The sequence below is a fragment of the Caloenas nicobarica genome, chromosome 1 (assembly GCF_036013445.1).
Source record: "Caloenas nicobarica isolate bCalNic1 chromosome 1, bCalNic1.hap1, whole genome shotgun sequence".
Taxonomy (NCBI): Eukaryota; Metazoa; Chordata; class Aves; order Columbiformes; family Columbidae; genus Caloenas; species Caloenas nicobarica.
In genome coordinates, this window is record NC_088245.1 from 213,091,247 (window position 1) to 213,115,397 (window position 24,151).

The window sequence follows — 24,151 nt, forward strand, 5'->3', positions numbered from 1 at the left end:
AGAATCTTTTCAGTTGGAAGAGACCCTCAGGATCATCGACTCCAACCATAACCTAACTCTAGCACTAAACCATGTCCCTAAGAACCTCGTCTAAGTGCCTTTTAAACCCCTCCAGGGATAGTGACTCCACTTTTCCTCCTCAACACCTCCAATCTTCCTACAGCACCCAGAGGGAATTAAGCAAGTGAGCCTCATTAATCACAACCAGAACAATTGGCAGGACTGGTTCCTTGAATTAAGGCCAACACCTCACAGGTTGTGACGGTCCAGAGATAAGGAAGAGACAGCTGCTCATTTTCCATCCAAACTTAATTATTTTAATGCATTGACATGAACTACGCATATCTGGAAGCCTTTCTTCAAGCAGCCTTAAGATCTTCTAATAGCTACTTAAATGCAACAGTTCCAGCCTCCAAAGGAACACACATCGGATTCAAACAATCTCAGGTTTTTAGATCAAGTCAGACCCTGAGTACAGAACTTTTGTGATGTGTTTCTGCATGTTATCTACCTGTTCTGCTTTCACAATGGAATTTCCTCTTGGCAGGACTATAAAAAGCTGCAATATTTGACCAAGGATATCAAAACAAAGGTGACTACAACAGTTTATATGGACTTCAGTAACACTTTCCTGATTAAATAAGTAGTAGAAGCGCCCAAAAAATTCCGATTTACTTTTATTATGTTTTTATATTCAACAGCACACAATCTCAAGCATTAACATGTGAACCACTGGTGTTGTACAAACCACTTCAAAGTTTGGCCACTGACGACTCCAGCTTGTACCAGCACCAGTGACCTCATGTAAATTTGGAAACTTTTTTTATACAAATACGTACTTAAAGTCTTCATTTACTTTTACGAGCTTAAACACATGCCAGAGATTTCAGAAACCAACTGCAAGGACTTGGAAGGCAATGTGGGTGAGTGACCATGTGTTCCACTGTTCGTAGTCATTTAGAAATAAGACAAGAGCAAAATCAAAACGAGAGATTTCAGCAGGTCTAATGGGGGTAACACCTCAGAGACAAGTCAAAGAGAAAAATCAGGAAAATAAGCAAAGTGGTGACAGTTACTACAAAGATACTACAAGTGTCAACTAACCTGGACTACAGAAATAATGGAAAGGCTACCAACTTGGGCTCAATGAAGAATTCATTTTTTCAATCAAGACAGAAGCACAGAGCACTTGCATGAAATATCTGAACAGCAAACTCCAGAATAGGAACAAAACCATGAAAGGCTGAAAAGCAAAGCAAGCAGCATCACGACTCACAAATTACAGAATGAACTAATGTATTTATATAAGTAGAGATTAGGAAAGCATCAATTTGATAGTAATTGAGAGAGAAGGCTATCAAATCATTTGAAGTAAAGAGTATTTAATCCCTTTTTCTCACTAGTCTTCCCTACGAAAGTCAAGTGTGAAGAACTGGCTGCCATTACTAATACCAGCAACAAAGAGTCACAGTCTAAGTTACATTAACAGCTTGGTTAAGTGAATTTCCAAGATTAGCAGGACTTGATTAACCTCCTCTTAAGATATTTTAGCCTTTAAGTATTTCAGAGCCATTGGAGGTTATCGTCCAAAATACACTGAGCTCGGGCAAGATACCAGAAGTCTGGAAAATGGTAAATGCATTCCAAGCTTAAAAAACAAACAACATGAAAAGACCCAGAAGCTTCACTTCAATTTGGGGTAGGGAGTGGGGAGAAAGTGGTGGAAGAGAGAACTGGAAAAACAAACCAGGCAACTAGAAATGAAGCATTAAAAATGATCAGATTTTTCAGGAATAAAACTGTCAGATTAATCTAATTTCAAGCCTTACAAACAGGTTAGAAACTGAAATGTCATATTTCTGTTGGAATTTAAATAAATCTCTTGGCACTCCATGGTGTAATACGCTCACAAGCATGGGGGAAAATGGGATATTGATGAGGTATGAATGAATACAGAGCAAGTAAATACTCTTCGGCTGCAGTTAAACAATAGTTCACTGCTGTAAATAGACGTGCTAGTGAAGCGGGACTCTGCCTGGGTCTAATCTTTACCCCAGTTCAATATTGTAATTGGGTGAGCTGGGAAGAGAATAGGCTCAAATGCAGATTGCACAAAGCTGAGAATAAATTCTCAACCTACCATTTCCCATCTTCTAGTTACATCACCAAATCAGAAACAACATTAAGAACAAAAAGGTGCATCTTTGAGGATACATTTGAGGTATAACAAGTAAAACATTAATTAAATGAGTGACCTGCACAAATTCAGAGTGGACTATTTTGTTGCTGTGCAGAAGAGACTTGGGATTGCTGGTTGTACCGAATCACAAAATCCACTGGTTTAGGCTGTTAAGAGTACAAATCTATAGGAACATAATGAACTGGAAAAAACCTACAAGACCTGTGAAGCATTTTTCCCATCCTGCTCGGTGTTTTGAAGACACCAGTTGCACACTGTATCCAGCTTTGGGTACTGCACTTCAAGAAAGATGTGGATTCAAATGGAGAATAGGAGATAACGAGCATGCTCAGAAACTAAGACATGACCTATGAGGTAACACTTTAGAAAGAAGTCATCTTCCCTCAACGCATAGAAGTTTGCAAAGAGGAAGAGAATTAAATGAACAGATTATTATAGTCTGATTATTATAACAGATTATTATGACCCTGCCCTAGGAAGAGGCAACAGCCGAAATCCTCTCCCCAGGTCCCTTTCAGGCCAGCTTTTTGAACATTTTCTGAATTCCATACCAGATGTGTTCGCAGCAGGTATTAGTACCATCTCAAATACAGGCTTGTGAAGTTGTAAAAAGTTAAAACAACTTCTCATGCATGTGCCAAAGTAAAGGATGATATTTAGAATGAAGTAAGGAAGATTAGAGGACTTTTTTTTTTAATACAAAGTCACACATGGGCAAGACTTAAGATTTTCCAGCTTGTTGTGCTGGAAAATCGTAAGTATAGAGCTACAGCAAAATTTAAGACACAGCGTTGAGAATGACATGAATGAATCTTCAAGTGTGGCAGAATAAAAAGAACAGAAAACATTTACCTTTTTCCAAACAGTGTGCACAGACTCAATAGTATTTATTCAAAAGGGAAAAGATTCATCATTAGCTGGCAAGCCCTTCTCCAAGCACGAGAGAAAGTCTCAATCACAAGGCAATAAGCGAAGACAATGATCTGAAGAACATCTGCACGAGTTCACAGGTGTTTGCCAGAGAGAGCAGCATCACACGACAGCAAATGCACATTAATATCATATTGGACACTGAGCGGATCATACATACTCATTAAAAATATCCCTGTGTACCAACCTGTGCTATATTTTTGTTGAGAAGATATACTCCATATTCAAACTGAAGCTTCTCCCCTCCTTTTGGATATAAAGGAAATCTGATGGAAAAGAAAAAAAAAAAAAAGGCATTTAAGGTGAAATTATTCAAATGCATAAGGAAATGCCAAAAAGCTACACATTCCTTTTCTGAGAAGGTAAAGATTTAAAAAGCCTCCTTGCTGACTTCTCCCAGGATCCCCCTCCACTTGGGAACCCTTTGCAACTCCCGCGAAGCAGCCTTTTAAAATCCGATGACAAAATTCAGCTAATGAATTACATCAAGTATTTTAGGTTTATAAAGATGCTTTATGACTCTCCCAGTGCTGCAACATTCCTCTCACTAAGCGAAGCGTATTTTAAGAAGCACACAGCATAATACCAGATCCCAGTGTTATCCCATTGTTTTCAGCTATTTGCATTTGGTTAGCTCATTTCCAAAGAGAAATAATCTTTTGAGAGGCTTTTTCTTTTGATTAAAATGTTATCTTGTGATTCAAAGTGCACTGGTCTCTTCACACACAGACAACATTTACAGAACATTTAAAGGGTACAAGTGGTTTCTTTCCTTACAAGAAGCTTCACACAAGCACCAAAGCCTCAAGTCATTTCCAGCATCGCAGGGCACTACAGCCCTTGCAAATATTCTATTCCTAATGTTTATTTCTCCTATTTAATAAATAAAGCATTTTTCACAGTTTTAAAAACCTAGCTGTAGCAAATAGCTTATAAGAAAGTAGTACAGCTTATTTCTGTCTTAATTGCTGCCTGAGATCAGAGAACCAAAACTTTACTCTCTAAAGTTCTGAAATTGTTTGACAACCTGCATTAAAAGAATATAATTTTATGTGTATGTTCTAGGAATCCTTGCTTAAGTGAAGCAGTTCTCAAGCAGTTTTAACATTTGTACACTGCATTTCTTAGGATTGTCTTTTAACTCTTCCTTACCACCAGAGGTTATGGGGTCATCACGGTCAATGCAGTAATCTTAGTACAATCTAAAAATTTACATTTATGGGAACTACACTGTGAAATGAGCTTTTACCTTTGCAAGAACCATATAATCTGTAGCCCCTAATCAAGATGCTGAGCGTATTATCTCCACAAAACCCACATTACATCAGAAAGCCAAGTCTCCCTCAAATATAAGATAACAAATACAGGAGATCAATATCTACTAGAAACAACACACATTCTAGAGGGGTGATTACGCAAAGTGTATTTTATCATCAATCAGCCCCACAGTAGAGTACATTTGCAACTTTTAAGGAGAATTATATAGCGCCATTAAAGCTAAAAGGTGAACAGGTCACCATCACAGCAGATCGCATATGAAGACATCAGCTTCAAGTTTTATGCTATTTTCAAACTCACTAGGTCACTTCAAGTTGAGGAATATAAAAATTGCCGTGAATAGTGTATCTCTAGCTCACCTTGCTTAATAGATCTATAAATCCAACTAGTTCCCCGTGCAAGAAAAGCTGTCAAAATGAACATGTGCTACAGAAATTCCACAAAGCATTATCCTAAGTGTAAAATAGTAATCAAAAGGAATTCATGGCAATATCTACAATTACACTACACTGGAGCAGGATTTTGATTTAAAGGATATCTTTACAATTAACAGTATAAAACTAACTCAAGCTTGACAATAAAAGCACCATTAGGAACATAAGCCATGTTTCACGAGGAGATAGTATTTCATTAGGTCACTAGTACCATGTATTCTATCATTAGACACAGAGCTCTTCAATACATACAGCACAGAAAAAAGGATAAAAACTGGTTTACCGTGCTCGCTACCATCTCCCACACACAGTTTCCTTTACGAGGTAAAGATTATGCTTTTCTGTTTATTATGTTGGTCCTGCTTATTTGCTAATATTCAGCTTTCTGTCCTCTAATTTCCATTAATTCATCTTGAAAGACTCTAAACTACATACATCCTCGTGTCAGCTTTCATAACATAATCATTCACATGAAAGTCTTGAAAAATGCCAGTGAATGTCTTTGTGTGTGCATATTTATGACCTGGAGAAAAATGTTACCTACTTTGATGTTTCTTTCTTTGTGCATTATCTCACTTGCCCATTACGCCTGGTCACAAGCAATAATGTTAAAGAAGAGGGACCACGACATTTTATATCGTGTTTCATTAATTGAATGCAACTTGAACTGCTGGCTCCCTATGTGAAATCCTTCTTGCCTGCTCCTTAGAAAAGCACGACTGTGAGCTCAACCCCTCACTTGGGCATGCTGCAAAAAAGTTAACTCCGCCGTGTATGGTTTTAGTTTTATTTGCTCAAAAAATACATTTGAAAACTACTATTTTAGTATTTTTATAATCACGAAGCACTCAATAAAATGCAAAACGGCATCCGCCTGCCCGTTCTAGTCCAACATGTGCCTTCCTTGTTTCCATTCTTGCTGATACATTTGGGAAAAATATCGTCAAATAATATCATCAAATCGTCTAAAGCAGAACACAGATACTTACACTAAGGTGACAAATTTAAAGGAATAAGTGTGTTATGCTTAGTGGAAAGAAGAAAAAAAAAAACACAAACAACAAGCTACAGGTGTTGTGTAAGCACCAGAAGAGATTGTCTGAGAGAAGTTACCAAGTTGTAGGAAACTTGTTCTGAGTAAACTCAGAGCAGAACACTTACACACTGTAAGGAAACCACACACCTACTGCTAGCAGGCAGTAATTATGAATAAATCTACTCTGTGAGGCTCCAAGTGTGCCCTTGTAAAAATACGTTGATAATTATGACTATGGAATATTACTTTTCAATAGCGTGTAGACTTCTTAAACACAGCCCTAATACCGTAGATATTTTATTTCTATATATAAAGATCACAGTGCTCAGCTGGCACGCAGCAGTAATAATTTTAACAGTGACTCATAAAGATCTTAGTTCAGAGAACACTAATTTGATGCAGGGAAAAAAACCACATTTAGTAACTTACAACAGGTTAACCCCATTTGGAATTGTTTCTCCACCTCGTGTTTCCACTGTACTCAAAGCTATTCTTGCTTAAGACATCCGATATGTCAGCAAAGATGCTCAAATTAAAAAAAAGTCCCACTCTTAATTCAGAAGGTGGAGAACACTCTGTAAAAGTGATCCAAAACTGCACACCAGACTGATTTTAACCAGATGGTCAATCTGTGCCTTTAAGATCTAAGATAACATAAAGAGGATTCTCAATCTTAAAAGCTTACATTTGTTTTGGAAGTCTTCTGTTTTGCTTATTTAATCCCAAAGGACTGTAACAAATGCAAAGTTTTTATTTATTTCCTGGAGTCATGTGTTCTGTTTTATAGGATTCACTGGGATATAAGTCAGATGACTGGTGTTACCCAGCTGTACCACGCTGCAGGAACAGAGGTAAATCCCTAATAAACCGCAAAACATACACATACATGACATTTTTAGACTCACAGTTCAGCCTTCCTTTCATGGCATATCACTTTGGACAAAACTTGTCTTCCACTTGCGATACCACAACGACAACAGTTTCTTCCATAGTGAACCAGAACATCATCGTGTTTCGAGCCACAAAGCACACACGGGGCTTCTACTAACATTATTACGTTCAAGACTCAAGTTTTCCCAGTCTCACAAGAAGAGGCTTTGATTGCCATTTCTCATGGGAGACAGTATATGTGTACATACATGTATATGTATATATACAAAAAAGTCAGTTACAAGGCACTCTTAATCATCTCTGAACAATTAGAATAGAGATGGCAACTCGTCTGCCTCCACCTTACCTCTGTCCCATCTCTCCTGCTTGGAGAGTTCCCAAGAATAAGCATCTTCTCTTTATCTGTGATCTTAATTTCAACAAGTCAACATCGACTGCTTTATTTCAGCCTACCAGCTATTAATTACTGCCACGCTTCCTAAGCAGACGTCAGCTCTTCAGCTTAAACCTGGACCAAGAAAAACTGGCGTGGAAGTTGGATGGGAGCACATTGTTAACAGCTGATCAAGAAACTCTTCTCTTCCATCAAAGGCACGTAATATTCAAATCGGATACTATTCTTAGTAGTGAAATCTTCCATTTAATGCAACTGGATGCCACTAACCACCGAGCAATTCAGCAATGAACTGTTGGGTTTTTGAAGTAGACAGGGCAACTGATTTTCAGTCTGTTTACACATGAGGAGGTTTTGATCGTAGAATCATTTTTGTTGGAAAAGCCCCTCAAGATCATCAAGTCCAACCGTTAACCCACCCCTGGCACTGCCCCATGTCCCGAGAACCTCATATCCATCTGTCCAACCCCTCCAGGGATGGTGACTCCAGCACTGCCCTGGGCAGCCTGTTCCAATGCCCCACAGCCCTCTGGGGAAGAAATTGTTCCCAACATCCAACCTCAATCTCCCCTGGTGCAACTTGAGGCCATTTCCTCTGGTCCTGGCGCTTGCTCCTTGGGAGCAGAGCCCGACCCCCCCTGGCTCCAAGCTCCTTTAAGGTAGTTGATCATAAACAATGAGTAAGCAAACAAGTATGAGCAGGTCAAGGCTTAGGGTACCGCTGATCTACGTAACCAAATGTATCTATGTGTGAGAAACTCAAGTGAGACCAGCAAATCAAAGCATGCACTCAATTATCCAAATACAGACTAATGTAAGGCTAAGAGGAAGAATCTCTAATTTCCTTGTAAACTGCTCAGGCAAACAGGGGTGGAAAAGGAAGAAATCCCAGCTAAAAGGGGCAGCTAAGTGAAGTGTCAACATCGGTGTTATTTTACACTGTAGACTCCATGTGAAAGTTTCTAGAGTACTAAGCCTCATTAAACCCTCCCAAAAGGGTTGTGAAAAGGGAAAAGCGAGGTGAAGTTTACGTGCTTTGTTCACAGAAACTCTGCTGGGGAAAAGTAACCCCAAGTCAGCCTTTTAAATAAAAAACAGGGCAGAAAGCCGACCTTTCCTCCAAGTTAAAACTATAGAACCAGCACCCGACCGACCGTCAACAATGGAATTAAATTTTGAGTTCTTCAAGGATCTCACTATACTTCAACAAATGCGAAGTTTTAAAATAGTCAGTTTGAACATTTGCATAAGAAACATCATTCTGATGGGTATCAAGCTTACAGGTACCCAACTACACCGTCGACAGGACTTGGAGGAAGCTGTTATGCTGGAGACAGACTTTAGTGAGATTTTGTGTTTCCTAACATTATTTAGTCAAGTCGCACAAATCTTAGACATAACAAGCACATGGCTACACTTCAAACTGAAACAAAAAGCGTAATCTTAGTATAGTAAATCACATGTTTAAGGTTACAAAGAACGTAGACACAGTACTAAATTGTCAACTCTGATTTAAAAGTCTTTCTGTAAAAAAATAGATGCATTTCCAGTCAATATGGAAAACTAATGGTGGCTAGTTAACATGATTTCCACTTCAGCTGAATCATTGAGATGCAAACAGCTAAACAGAAATAGCGTTAAACCAATTTCAATTTTCAGTTCAAGATGTATTCTGGAATAAATACAGCTAAAAACATTTGTGGTTTGGGGGAAGAATGGGATGAGCAGACGGGAGTTTCAACGACCACCTTTGCCAGCTCCAGGGGCCTGAGGACATTTCTATGGGCTCTACCGCATCTCTGCAACAACCCGATCCCAAAGCTGCGGCGCGTCCCGTGTCCCACCAGACATCGCTCCGCGTTGCTTCAAATACCTGTTCGTCCACACGCAAGCAGATCATCTCAAAATCATAAATCTAAAGGCACAAAGAAATCTAATGTGTCCTCTCCAAGGCAAGTTCAAACCACCCTGCACCTCGAGAGCTATGGTAACATTTCCCTCTAAATAAACTTCATCCCTTCCTTGGGGTAGGAAGACTGTCTAATTTACTTTCCAGTATTGATTTCAGCTTTATTTTTTATGATTCAAGGTATAATATAACAAAGGAGACTACGCTTATGTGCCATTGAAAACATCTGAGAAATTTCAGGGGTAGAGAAAAACCTCTTGCAAGAATTTTTCTTTTTGATATTTACACTTTAAGGTGAGATGCCTCCAGTTTGGATCAATCAGGTTTGGTGCTTTTCTTCCTTATAAAAAGTATTGGTTAGTTCTTAATAAAAGAAAGGGTTTTAACCCCTCTCTTACTGACTTTTGAATATATGGACTAAACCACTGGTTTTGATAAGACAGCACGGGCAGGAACCACAACTGCTCGCTAATACTGATGTATTTAAAACTAAAAAAAATTGGCTATAGAATAAAGGTCTCTATGCTGCCCACAGATATTGGTTCTGGAAAGCCAGAGCTCTGTTTCAAAGCTAAAAATATAAGCCTAATTTCTGTGTTTTAAGCATTAGATCACCCTTCTTACACCTCAGAAATAAATTGTGCTAAATAGTCAGCTCTAAACACTAAGAACTTGTTTTCACGGTCCCACCTTTTTCAGTTGACCTGAGACAAGAACTTATCAGCCATCAAGATCTCATTTGATTTTATATCCTCAGCTAATCCTTCGCTGGTTTACAGAGTAACTTCAGTGTTTGATGACCCTGCAGTAAATCACCACAGGATTCTTGGTTCAGTCAGATGGTAACCGTTAGGAAAAGCTGAAAGAATCCTTATTCCATACATTTATTTCAGACCTCAAGTATCTCTTATGAATTCAAGTCCAAACACATTTACTATTCTGTTCTGTGATTTATGAACTCCTCTCTATCAAGAAAAATCACATATGTACTAATATATTGGTGGCCAATTTTTATTGTCTGTAGCCGCCTGTCTTTAATACAAACTATTTTTAAAGCTGAAGAAATTGCTTCATTTTTAACTGCTTTCACCTGCTTCTACTTTGGTATTACCCCATATGTTTTAGATCTTTTATTCTCTCTTCTGTTCGGATTTCTGCTATATGCCAAATTATATTAAAGTCTCAAAGTTTAATCTCTCCTTCATAAAGATCTTTAGGGAAAAAGTCAGTAAAATAATGATTTTTACACATCAAATCTAACTGTTTTCCACAGGCTGAAGTGCAGCACAATGTAAATTAGCATATTACATCCCATTTGGCAAATGTAAGTAAAATTCCAAATTTAGTTGCGAATTGTGTTAGATAACCTTAATTTTCAAAGTGATGCAAAAATTCAAGGACCGCTAATATTTGTAGCTTTGCAAGCTAAATTAACAGCAAAGACGTTTATGTTTTAAGAACACTGAATTACCGAATAGTTAACTGAAAATCAGAAACTTGGGCCAATGACTAAATGAAGCTGCTACCAATGTATTTGTACCATATTTGTGTACTCCTGACTGCTTCCTGCCCAACCACATCCACCGAATTTGTCAGAGAACAAATTTGACGTGGCTTTTTCCTTCACTTTTAATTTTCAAGGACAGTCAGCAGAAAGGCTGCAGGGAGATGACGCCGGGGCAGACTTGGCAGAATGCAGCTGAAACCAAATTATTCACTATTATACAGATAAAGAACTGATGTGATTTCTGTGGCTGTAACAGTGACTGGTGTGATAGCAGAGACTCATCCATCAGATCTAGGGCACAACACTACTAAAAAATATGGCCATCTAAAAACCAATGATTTTCAAGCTTAAGCCCATGGATAGAAAACTCTATACAAGGACAGAACTAAACAGCCCAATCCAGATAAGATAACAACCTGAAAAAGTCACAAGTTCTTGCTTGATATGACTGAAGTATGAGGCGTGTACAAGACGACGCTTTAAATATTTACTGAAGTTTGAGTTATTTCAACCTCACCCCTTTTGGGGGGGCTGAAGGGAGGTAGGCAGGGGAAGAAGGAATTAGTATTTTCCCTCCGACCCAGCCATGTCCTGTTTGCTCATTGTAAAGGAATGTTGCATCCAAAGGAGAAAGCTTGTGTTATTTAAAAGTGCTGAGATCGAGCCTGGGGCCGTGACTGTCTCCCCAGGGAGGTGTCACGGCCCCAAGCCTGACACCTATTTTCTAGAAGGAAAAAATGTGTAGTGGGACCTCAGGTTCTGCATTCCAGTAAAGCTTTTGATGCAACACTATTTGGAAAATTACTAGCTATGCTGGCATAGGCAGGAATAAAAAGAATAATTGCAAAGTGGGTAACGACCTGGCAGGAGACAGCTGAGAGAGGACCAGCGATTTCTTCTGGTGAGGTTGCTTAGTGCTTTCATGGGTGATGAAGGGGCTGGGGTTTGCTTGCTGAAGGGTTTATAGACCTCACCCCATCTTTGCTGCAGAGCTGGAGAACACCTGGTGCCTCTCGTGAAAGCTGGAAGACGGAGGAAAAAGTGCATTGCAGCTACTTTGCATGTCCAACTGCCCTTTGAATCTTGCCACATCTCAGAAATTTCCCAAAGGGTTTGCACAGCTCTGATATTTTATCAGAAACCCATCCTGAGTTGAAGGCACCTTCTTCCATCACCTGCCTGGGTTCGGGGTCCTGGTCTCCAGCCCTGGTGACAATACTGTGTTTGTGAACATGATATTTGTCTCGCTTTGCTCAGGGCTCAGAAGAGACTGGACAATGTCCTCAGACACATGGTGTGAACTGTGAGGTTGTCCTGCGCAGGGACAGGAGTTGGACTCTATGATCCTTGTGGGTCCCTTCCAACTCCGGACATTATACAATTCCATATGAGAAGAAAGCAAACTTTGAAAGCCTTTTAAGCGAGAAGGACTATCATTGTCCAGCCAGTTCACTTGACACCACTATTCCCCAGGACGCTTTGAACGAAGAATTAGGAAGAGTAGCCTGCTAAAGAGCCACAAGCACAAAAACCCCCAGCACTTCATAGAATCATTTTCATTGGAAAAGACCCTCAAAATCATCCAGTCTAAACATTAGCCCAGCCCTGGCACTGCCCCATGTCCCTGAGAACCTCATCTCCGTCTGTCCAACCCCTCCAGGGATGGTGACTCCACCACTGCCCTGGGCAGCCTGTTCCAATGCCCCACAGCCCTTTGGGGAAGAAATTGTTCCAAGATCCAACCTCAACCTGCCCTGGTGCAACTTGAGGCCGTTTCCTCTGGTCCTGGCGCTTGTTCCTGGGGAGCAGAGCCCGACCCCCCCTGGCTCCAAGCTCCTTTCAGGCAGGTCAGAGATCAGAAGGTCTCCCCTCAGCTCCTGTTCTCCAGCTGAACCCCCAGCTCCCTCAGCCGCTCCCACACTTGTGCTCCAGCCCCTTCCCCAGCTCCATTCCCTTCTCTCAACTTGCTCCAGCACCTCAAGGCCCTTCTTGGCGTGAGAGACCCCAAACTGACCCCAGGATTCGAGGTTTGGTCTCCCCAGTGCCCAGTCCACAGGGAAACCTCTTAGCACTCCACCAGAAGACCAAGGCACAAGAAGCTTTGGCTTCAAAAACTCTTTAATTTTCAGATAAGCTGTGCCATGGTTATATCAGCTTCGGAGCAGAGACTGGCACAGATCTTAAGTAGCAGATGCAAACAGCTGAGTGCTTGGTAGAAGGAACACAACTAAAACAACAGTATGAAACTACCTTCATCACCAGATTTCTCCATTATAGAGATGCAACACAGAACACTTCAGATCTCTTTTAGATCAAGCTACCAGCTGATGGTGGAGGCCACAAACTGACCTTAGGGTGACTATTAGTCTATGAGGAACAGCTAAGTAGTCTGCCAGCAATCAGCATGATTGGAAAAATTTTAAACAAAAAAGTAAGAAGTCCACCTGGTAAGCAACGCTGAAATCAAATTAAAAGGCAGAAAAAAGGGGATTACAAGTGTGCATTTTGCTTTGCGAGAGATGAGATTAAGACATGGATATGAATCACAAACCACAAGTGAATTCAGATTTGATTACTATATGTTTTTTAGTTCCTACTTGAGAGAAAAAGCTATACTTGTAAAACAAACTTGATGACAAAAATACAGACTGCCAGGGAAAAAAAAGCATATCCTCATTCAGGCTTTACACGACACAAAGATAATTAGTTTACTGGGAAAGGAAAACATATTGGAAGCTTAGCTTTCTGAAAAGTATTTTCAAAATGCCTATCTGAATAGCTCAACAAGAAGATAATCGAAAGCAGAAGGGCTGCCATCTTTCTATTAAGAAGTGTAACTGCTGTGACCTTGCTCTTGGAGAATATACAATAGCTTCAATATGTATGGGCTGTATATATATTAAAAAAAAAGAAAGATCCAGATTATGAAAGTCAGGCAGTTCTCGATAAGACAAGTCACCAATTTATATCGTTCAGCAAATAACGTTTTCGAACACCTCAAAAAAAATTGCTAGCAATCCACAGAACAAGCAACATGGATTTTTTTTGTAGATTGTGCATTTCTGTGCAATATTTCAGCTTGAATTCAAGGCTTGCTACATCCATGCTGTGATGGATATTGCAACGCAAGGACGATTTGTAAGGACAGGGCAGACGACTTCGTTATCAGAACTGTAAATCTCCCTGCCACTGAAGGATCATTTTTAACTAGAGGACAACTTTATACAGGTCAAGTCGCCGCTTCTTGAAAAATGAAGTAATGTTTTGAAAAATAATCTCATCAGGAGTATAGTGTTCCAATGGGAGTAAATTAAGACCAGTGTGTCTTCACAGAAACATTTCTCAGCTGTAGATGTCTGGGGTCAGTGGTCTCGTCTACTGCAGTAAACAAAATCTGCTTTTTCAGATGGGATAGGAGCACGTAAAAGTTTCTAGTTCCCAGAAATAGTATTAACAGTATCTAAATTTACTAAAGAACACCTGATCTAATTCTTAATCTACGCACAGTAATATTTGCTGACTCAATGAAGGCAAAAGCATTATTTTGGTGATCAAGTATAAAAGCCTGCATTCTAGCTAAATATCCTCAAGAATGTGGAACATAAAAATGCAGTTCAAGATAAGTTCAGGGCAAAAAGCGTTCTTTGAGCAATATAGTCGAACATGTAACACACACTCAATCTACTGCAAAGAATCAACTTTGCTTTGACAGCTATTAGATTTCTCAACAAACCATCTCCCTCCATCTGATTTAAGTTTGCCAAGATTTCTTCCCAAAGCAGCCATTTTATTATCTCAGTTGAAGTACCAAATATGATTAAAAACCTCTCGACTGAGTTGGAAGATGTTAATGTCAGTAAAAGGATATTCTTTACTTGCTTGTGTCACGGTTTTTCAGATTGCTTTGTTGCAAGAGGCTTATCTATTACCAGGCAACAAAGCAACAACCACTTTCAGCTGTAGTAAGTTTACTACACCTGAAACTCTGATTTTCCCCTTCACAGTAGTGAGAACCACTTTTAGACTACGCTCATTCAACAGGTAGTTTCCAAATGCTCCAAAATTATCTTTATGCCTGTCCAGCAACACTGATTTCTACTCACTTGCAAATCCAGCTTGCCACACTTAAATGAATTGAAAGACAAGGCATCAAGAAAAGTAATTTGGAAGTGATCTTGTAGCAGAACTGGTTTCGATATAAACTTTGCTTTACTCACAGGCCTGAGAAATAAAACTTATTTCATAACTTATGCTGTCAGTAACTCAGATTGCATGACTCAATGCTGTGTGAACCTCACTCAATACAATGGAAGTTTTCTTTATCAGTGCAAATGAGTGTGTCTAAAATAGAATCATGGAATCATTTCAGTAGGAAGAGACCCTCAGGATCATAAAGTCCAACCATATCCTAACTCTAGCACTAACTGATGTCCTTGAGAACCTCGTCTAAACGCCTTTTCAACCCTTCCAGAGATGGTGACTCCAGCACTGCCCTGGGCAGCCTGTTCCAATGCCCCACAGCCCTTTGGGGAAGAAATTGTTCCCCACATCCAACCTCAACCTCCCCTGGCGCAACTTGAGGCCGTTTCCTCTGGTCCTGGCGCTTGTTCCTGGGGAGCAGAGCCCGACCCCCCCTGGCTCCAAGCTCCTTTCAGGCAGGTCAGAGATCAGAAGGTCTCCCCTCAGCTCCTGTTCTCCAGCTGAACCCCCAGCTCCCTCAGCCGCTCCCATCACACTTGTGCTCCAAGCCCCTCACCAGCTTCGTCGCTTCTATGTCCTTCTTATGATGAGGAGCCCAAAACTGAACACAGGATTCAAGGTTTGGCCTCAGCAGCGCTGAGTACAGTGGCACAACCACTTCTCTAGTCCTGCTATTTCTTAGAACCATCGTTTCCAAACTATCTTGCAGGGAAGTAAGAGTTCTTGAAAAAATCTTTTAAGAGACGCGATATGCATGAAAATGCAAAAATACAACAGAAATAATTCCTCTGCAGGTGCATTTCACTGGTCCAGACACATGAGGGTACCAGAAATGTGATTAAACTCCAGGGAATGTTATTTTTCTTAAATGCATATAGATAGTTCCAAGCTGTCTAATGTCATTTGATTAAATGCGTGTTCTATTAAATATTCAAAATCTGGGTTGTAGAAGCGTCACGTGAAGTTTCAATTATAAAAAGCAGCAACCAAGCATAACTAAGTCAACAGAGATGCCAAAAGATTCCCAAAGAGATGGTGTAATGCGCTTTACTGTGGTCCCTTTAAAATTAACAAGGAGACTGATGTGATTTCAAAAGATTCAGTAGCTTCCAGCCAGCAAAATGCAGACATTTAATTTGTGAGATGTTTAGTTTGTATCGGCATTGAAAGAAAAGAGCTGAAAATTATCTAAGAAATACAACAATAGCAGCAACACCAACACTGGCAATGTCATAAAGTACGACTCACCCAGGCAAAATAATCCTTATTTTGCTCTAAACTGAAAGCTATTCTTTATTCAAAAATCTGGGTGACGACTAACAGACGCATTAAGTGCAGGGCTTGACAGATAGTGTCAGAATGTACCATAAATTGTTTAATCTCAGCATTCTTACTATGTTTATGAGGATGTGATGAAGTGCGAGGTTTCAGTTCCACAAGAACATGGCAAAGGAATGTAGGTGGTTTATTCAACAACACAGTTTGTTACTAGACAGAAACACATGCTGCTGTCTTAAATAGTTCAAATTTGGGAGTTATATAATCCATCATTTGCTCTCAAATCTTTCAGATTCAGAACTTTTGAGCATTCTGAACGTTTCTTCCGACAGATTTGATGTAGTCTGGAGGTGTTGAAATGGACCACTGAAGAAGTGCCCTAATGGGATACTTAGTGAAAACTATATTCTGGCCTTTGTTTTGTGGTTCAGAAAGTCATAAAAGCAGTTTTATAGGAGAAAACTTACAGCCTTTTAGTAGCATCAAAATTATTTTATGGAATACAGGATGGGAACAGCCATTGAATAGATTACAAATAATAATATCCCTACAATTACAGAGCTGACCACATATTAAATGCCACTGGCCATTATTCTATGCATCATTTTACCTTCAGTAATGCGGCCAAACAAGTGCCAAATTCTCACCAGCGCCTCCTACAATAATTGCAGCAGACAAAATTGAGTAGTTCTACAAAAACCTTGACATTTAAGTGACTCGGATCATCCAAGTAAACAAACCTGAAGCAGATGAAGTATTTCCCAAATGTAACCCACGTTCTGAAAGCTCTCAAAATATTTAACCAGCTTATTATAAGGGCTTTAAAAAGCTGGTACAGAAACTTGAAAGTGAAGTAACACATTTATACAGTATAACGTTAGAAACAAATGTGTACTTATTCAATTGCTTTCAGGTGAAAACATCAGCTATTCCCCTAAAGCGCGGTTTTTATAAACTCTTAATACGGATCTCAGGGCAACCCTACAGTCCAAAAAAAACCCCCAAAAAACTACAAAGCCAAGCAAAATGTTTAACCTAGTCAAAAATCATGATGCTATGTGTTAAAATAAAGAGTGTGTATAGAGAAAATCTCATAGTAATTACTCAACAGTTTATATTAGAGTTTGAAAAGCTGCTAAAGGACAGGTCATTGAAATAGAGATTTAATAATGCCTGTTAATTGCTACGTTCAATTCAGTCAGGAGCAGGTGAGAAACATGAGCTATTAGTTTAGAAAGAAAACTGCAAGTTAAGACATTTGAGGTTTTCTATAGCAACCAAAGTCCTTTGAGAGTCAGTAGGATTGACTTTGCAATAACTGGAAAGAGAAGATCTCAGGCAGGAGCTAATCCTGAAAAAAATCTCACAGAACACAGGTAAACGGCCCAACTGGGATTCATCTACTTAGCTAAACTTTCTCCATTTCAGTAACCTATTGTGAAATAAAGTATTAAGTCATGAGGGTTTGGAAGGCCGTGGCTTGAAGGGCTAAACCTTCCAATCTGTCTCAGACAACAGGAAATTGGTTTAATCTCTATACGCCCCCACACAGGCAGCACTACTGCTCAGAAATCTGTTTTCCAGATATAAATGTCCTAGTTTGCTACCCTTCTGAAACTGATGGGCAGGAAGGAGTGTGATCATATGCCGAGAGAGCTAAACTAAAGCAAAACAGATTAATGTTCTATTAAGCTACCCAGGAAGTGTTTGGACAAGTTATTAAAATGGTATCAAAATCAATTTGCGAGACATAATTATCCCTAGTCATATTTTATTGTGTCTAAACAGGAAGATCTCAGTGAGTTTAAATCTCAAGGCAAGTTACTTCTGCTGTCCCATCAAAAGTCACAAAGAAATCAGACACTTCCAAGTATCCCAGTCCTCTCACTTAAGAACAATAAGACCCTTCCATCTTGATTTGGACTATCAGCAGTCAGTGTTGAAATATTCTGATAAAAATTCCCACATCTAGTCAGTGTTTCGGTCCTTTGAATCCTTCAGTTGCAGGCTACAAAGTGAAGCTTAACCAATAATTACCACTATTATAATATTAGCGCAGACAGGTGCAAAGACACTGGGGAAAGAGGCAAAATTCAGGAGAAGGAATTCTGAAAATGGACTTAAGGCCAGCAAAAGAGTTTCTTAGTAGCACAGTAACAATAGCATAGCTACACATTGAAAGATAATGGTTATAGACCAAACGAAAAACTCTTCGTTGAATATCAAGTTGATTTATAATAGATAATAGTGTTACAGTGCTCTTTTTCAGTTGGTTAAAATCCTCTGCACTAAAACCAAGTTATTTTCTCAGGTTTATCAACGACTAACCCCTCAGTGAAGCTACACTCACTAGCTGCAGTTTATTCCCATAGTCAGTAGCAAATCACGAAAGGCAAATTCTCCTATCAGCAGCCAAAACTTACCTATGAGACACAATATCTAAGTTTTTCTAGCATTATTAGAAGCCGTACCAATAGTATATGTGTGCCAACGGACGTAGAATGACAAAGCTGAACTATGTAAGACCACAGAATTCCAACATGAGAAACTCTCAACGACTGTCCCACAGTTACTGAAAAGCAGTAAAAAAATAACTTTAAACTCGGTGTCACTTCAGACTACCCAAAACTGTTCAAGGGCTGGTTTGTTTGTGGTTTTTGTTTTGTTTTAGTTTTGTGGGTTTTTTTTTTTTTTGGGGGGGGGGTGGGAGGGGGGGGTTGGTTTTCGTTTTGGTTTTTTTGGGTTTTGTTTTAGTTTGTTTTGGGTTTTTGTTTGGTTTTGTTTTGGTTTTTCTTCTTGTTTTTTTGTTTGTTTGTTTGTTTCCATTGACTTGTTTTGAAGAAAGTACATACATAGATTTCCAACATACTTACTCTCGTTCTTTCTCCGTCAGTTTGTCATTGATATTGTCTTTGATTGTAGAGCGGGAGCCCTTGTGAATTATCGGATACCTGAGTGGCACTTGTAAGAAGTAGGAGATCATGGAAACCAAGTGAGCAGTGTAGCCCAGGGCAACGGCGATGCTTCCGTCATCTTTCGCTGTCAATAACAAAAATATTTCATTATTTAATCAATTGGATCTCACTGCAGGCTCAGCACAAGTTCATCTTTATTGCTTATAGAATGATACAATTAATGAAGCTATCAGAAGTTAAGTCTGAAACTACTTTAGGCTGCTTCACAATTATTCGTTCTTCAGGGTAATGTAAAATGAGCGATGGTTCATTCTCCTTCCAATTTTACACTTTCTAAGCTAAAAGTTACTCTTCCCAACATTTGGCTGGGTACGGGGGAGGGTAAAGAGATGGGAAAAGCGAAACAAAATTCCCAAGACAAAATTAAAGCCTTAAAACTTTCTGCATTTCTGAGCGGGGTCAGGGAAAAGCTGCATTCCTCCCTAACTTTTATTCATGAGTGAGATCAGTTGGAGAGACACTGACCCCAGGGTATGAACTCTGTTCTCTGCCAATAACTGGAAGAACTTAAATTAACCCACTGTTTTAAAGTATCATTTTCAATTTGATATTTAAGGTTTCAACCTTAAAGCTTCATCTGCCAGGAATATACAGACGTCTCCTGATTGAAATTACACCATTTAGCCATGTAAGGGCTTTTCCTTTTTATTTTGCTCTATTTTTCTTCTTTGTAAGTGTACACACCAATAAAAACAAGACGACAGAGCCATCTCTTCTGAGGCACAAGGGAGTCCCAGGAGAACACCTAAACCCGGGACTTTCTAAGAAATCTTATAATGATGCTCAGTCACAGCTATGAAATCATGCTGAGCTCTATAGAACAAGGCATGATATATGAATTTTAAAAGTTACACTCCTTTCAAAAAGGATTTTGTAAAAAAGTGTTCAACATTTGCAGCAAAACTGGCTTTTTAGGGCATAAAACTTTTTTGATGCTTCAGATTCTTGATTTTTTTAAAACACACTAATATCTACTAAGAGTTTGAATTAAGATACAACCCAGATATTTGGTTTTCAAACAACTGCATGTTTCACTAAGTTGAACCCTTAGTACTACTTCCTCATAATACAATATTTCTAGAGACTTCGATAAAGAATTAGTATTTTTTTTTGTAAGGAACTAATACCAGTAAACTGAAAATGGACCAAGAGATGCACACGACTGATTTCTCAAGAATTACCAAACTGAGTTCATTACCACATTTAGTGCAACCAGGAAAACAAAGCAACAGACTGATTTTTGCCATAATGACAAATCAATGTATTTTAAGGATCATCCCTCCATTATTCTAGCATCCAATATACATGTTATTAGCACACATTAATACCTATGGGATGGCTTTAAAGAATTAAGACAACTGATTGAGGTTTTTGCCCAAGAAACCACATGCCTTGCGGAGTGAACAAGGAGTGAGCAGCTCTCAAGAGGATTTTAATGAAGATCCAATTCACGTCTAACATTTTTAGATTAATGTATGCAGTTACCTGTACAACTGTTATACAGACAGGCATATTATATATTTGCCTCTGTAACAGGATGACTGTAGACAGTCAAAGTAGAAGCTGACTTGTAAAATACTCCATACTGTCAGGAAGCTTTAAAACCTTATTTATTTGGCGAGTTCAACAGCAGCTACAGCAAACTGAATGGGGATTCGTGCACGTTGCCCCATCACGATTTATGGACTACAAGGAATAGAATTTTAGGTCATACACAAGTATTTTCCAGAATCTCTAAAGCACCTCTCGAATTGTGTAGTCCAAGCCCCCTGCTCAGAGCAGGGTCAGCGACAGCAGGTTGACCTGGAGTGTGTCCAGTTGGGTTTTGAGCATCCCCAAGGATGGAGACTCCACAGCCTCTCTGGGCAACCTGCTCCAGTATTACAGTATTGAGTCTTAGAATACAGAGGTAGTTTTCTAAGAATCAACAGTAACTTCCTTTGTACTAGCTAAGAAGTAGGAATAAATAATGCATAATTTTCATAAAATCATAGATACCAGGTTGGAAGGGACCTCAAGGATCATCTGGTCCAACCTTTCTTGGCAAAAGTACAGTCTAGACATCTTAAAAATGTCCAATGTTGGGGAATCCACCACTTCCCTGGGGAGATGATTTCAATGGTTGATTGTTATAATTGTGAAAAATTTCTCTTTTGTGTTCAGTCAGAACCTCCCCAAGAGTAACTTGTACCCATTACCCTTCATCTTCTCCATGTGACTCCTTTTCTTCTAGTCTAGACCTTTCCGGTCAGAAATTTAGATCCTAAGCCATTGCTATCAAGTTTACTTAATTGTATGAAGTTTAGAAGCAGTGTCAACTGTAACAACTACATTAAGAATATCCAGCTACCTTGAAAGTCTTCAGAATTAGGAAGCTTGACTCCACAAACAAAGTAATCCTTTTGATCATTCTGCAAGTTTAAAATCAACAATGGAAAGTGAGAATGGACCGATAATATCCAGAAAACAGAAAGCCACACAAAATCTGATCACAACAAAGTATTTTTGTAACGAAAAAAACCTAAGTATTCAATGACATCCAGAGCAACTCTGACATAGCGTTTTAGTTCACATTTCGTGTAATTCGGAAATAAATACAACTTTTTTAAAGAAGGAAGAATGTCATCTTAACTAATTGATTATACAAAAGGTTTCAGAGCTTGATATTTCAACATCAGTTTATGTGCACTTTGTTAAAGTTCAGCTAGCCTACTGTCAAGGTTACTTTATATAATTGTAAACAAAATGGAAAATATCCATTAAATTATGGCTACTTTTATAGTGGAGACTATTTGAGAGATGCTGGCCTAAGTCCTCTCCCCATGAGGTTTGAAATCTAAGGATCGAATCCAAGCAAAAGCTGGAAAAAACAGCATGAAAGAAAAGCAAGTTTCATCACAAATAAAACATGATGTTTGCTCGAAGAGTAATAAGTATGAAGTTCATTTCCCATCAAGCAGATTTTTAGAATGTTACAAACATACCAGATCGATAGGGTAGATATAGGATAGCTCCGACAGCAATTGCTTGCATCGAATAGTCTGCTGGGCATTTGTCTTCAAAAACAGTTCTCTTTGGGGAAAGAGATCCCAAAATCATTAGTTTCTTAAAAGCTTTAAGTAAAGACATCAAGCTATCGTATCTGGAAGCATCTTCCTAAGTATCACCTCCTCTCCCCTAAAGAGCTGGGTGATTCCACAAAGATAATGACAGAAGACAAAGCTAACTTTTCATTTTCCGCTGTAACTCATATTATATGCACATTTTCACTATGACAATTAAATATTACAAAGCTGTGTTACACTAAAACAGACCTGAAAGTCCAATCATGGTCTACACGTGCATTTCTCCTCTTCTTTTCTAGATGTACCACTGTTAATTATTACTTTAGACATCTACAAAGTGTAGCAGAGATGTCTTAACAGAAGTTTTGGGGTGACATTCAGAACAATTCGGTGCCATTAGTCTCACTTCAAATATCCTACTCTCAAGCCTGTATTTCCTTTCCAATCATAGAAAAAAATATAACTCTTTACCTCTTAGCAGTGCATTCCTTTCTTAATTCATGCAGCGACTCGTTATGCTCTTGAAGTTTCTGGTATTCACTCTCAAATGCATTTTCTAAACGACATGAGGAATCAGGAAAAAAAATTAGTATCAAGCATTTTCTTAGTTATCTGAAGTTTTAAAAGTAGGTACTGACAAAAATGTTGGCAATAATCCTTCATTTTCTCTCAGATGCTTGTTTTCCATGTTTTACTGCCAAACTGGGGAACAACAGCGCAGGAGGAACACAAGTCTTCATGCACCATAAACCATCCACCAGCCAAACACAACCAACAAAACGTCATTTTCCTTTAACCTCTGTCCCCGTCACGTCCTCAGTAATGTAGTAATTCAGTTAAGTCACCTCAATACTTGCACAGCCAGAATTAAATGGCAAAAACCTTAATTTTTAGTAGTGACTATTTTAGACTCAACTAGGTATTAAAAAAAAAAAAAAAAAGTCCTGCAACAACATCAAATATCCTTGCAGCTTGGTCGCTGGTGAGCTCCAAAGAGACCATGATACAGTATTTTACTACAGAACACTTTCCCAGTAAAACAAAATACCAAGAAGACTGATCACTTCACCCTTCACTTATGTAACAAGCTATTAAGAGAGATTTTTGTCTTCTAACACTTAAAATGGGATCCCAATCGCAGGTACGGTAACATCCCTCATGACATTAAAATGTGCCTGCATCAAGCCACTGTTTGCTGCATTACGGTACAGTTCTTCTGATTTTCTCATCCAATTTTAATTAAGCACAGACTTAAGACCACTTTAGAACGGTGTCACGTTAAGAAGTTATCTAGAGACAGGATGCCAGAAACTGCTGACCAGAATTCAGCCTAACACAGATGGTGAAGAAATTATATCTGGCTGCAAATTTCAGATAAAGAAAGACACAAGAACATTAGAGCCGGAATGAACAAAGCAAAAAAACAACAGCACCTGCATTTTGGTCACCATGATAATAAGCTAGGCCACTACTCTTCTACACTTACCTCTGTCATGCAAAGTATTTTTTTCCTTATGCAACAAGGCTACTTCTTGACCAAGGGCCTTCTTCTGCCTCTCCAGTTCATTACGTAGCACCAGGATCTTCAGCTGTAAACATTCACTCTCCTTTTTCTATTGGAAGAAAAATGGTTTCATATATAAATATATATATGGTTTTGTGCACACAGTTCTATAAAAGGGGTCATAGAAGGGGTGGGAAAAATGAGACTAGCATATGCCAGAATAAAGGCTGAGCTCATAGATTACCACAGACAATATATTACCAAAAACCCTAATTATTTTCCTGCTTTGGAAGGACAGAAGCTTGGTGGTGTCCCACAGTGCTGATGTATCTCCTGTCCTATGCTCAGCAATGCAACCTGGCCCAGTGCAGAAATTAAGAGAGGAAGGAAAGGTGGGAAGAAGCTTCTGCGGGACAACTACATGAATACTAACAGGAGAGCGCTTGTAGCACGATGAGCATTTGTCCCCTGGCAAAGGGTTCAGCAGCAGGAGTGAAGATGAGCAATGAAGAGTGTGTACTAAATTGAGGCAGGGAGCTGGAAAAGGGTT

The 24,151-nt window shown here is 39.1% G+C and overlaps 1 protein-coding gene across 1 annotated transcript in view; it reads right to left on the reverse strand.

Moving 5' to 3' along the window:
* The window catches only part of UVRAG (UV radiation resistance associated), a 100,106-nt gene that overhangs the window by 30,455 nt on the left and 45,500 nt on the right, over positions 1 to 24,151 (reverse strand). The window contains exons 8-13 of the mRNA XM_065634478.1: positions 23,584 to 23,710; positions 22,569 to 22,653; positions 22,017 to 22,104; positions 21,383 to 21,443; positions 18,931 to 19,096; positions 3,318 to 3,396 (exon numbers count right to left, since the gene is read on the reverse strand). Of these exons, the coding sequence (XP_065490550.1) occupies positions 3,318 to 3,396; positions 18,931 to 19,096; positions 21,383 to 21,443; positions 22,017 to 22,104; positions 22,569 to 22,653; positions 23,584 to 23,710 (606 nt within the window). The remainder of the gene's footprint in view (positions 1 to 3,317; positions 3,397 to 18,930; positions 19,097 to 21,382; positions 21,444 to 22,016; positions 22,105 to 22,568; positions 22,654 to 23,583; positions 23,711 to 24,151) is intronic.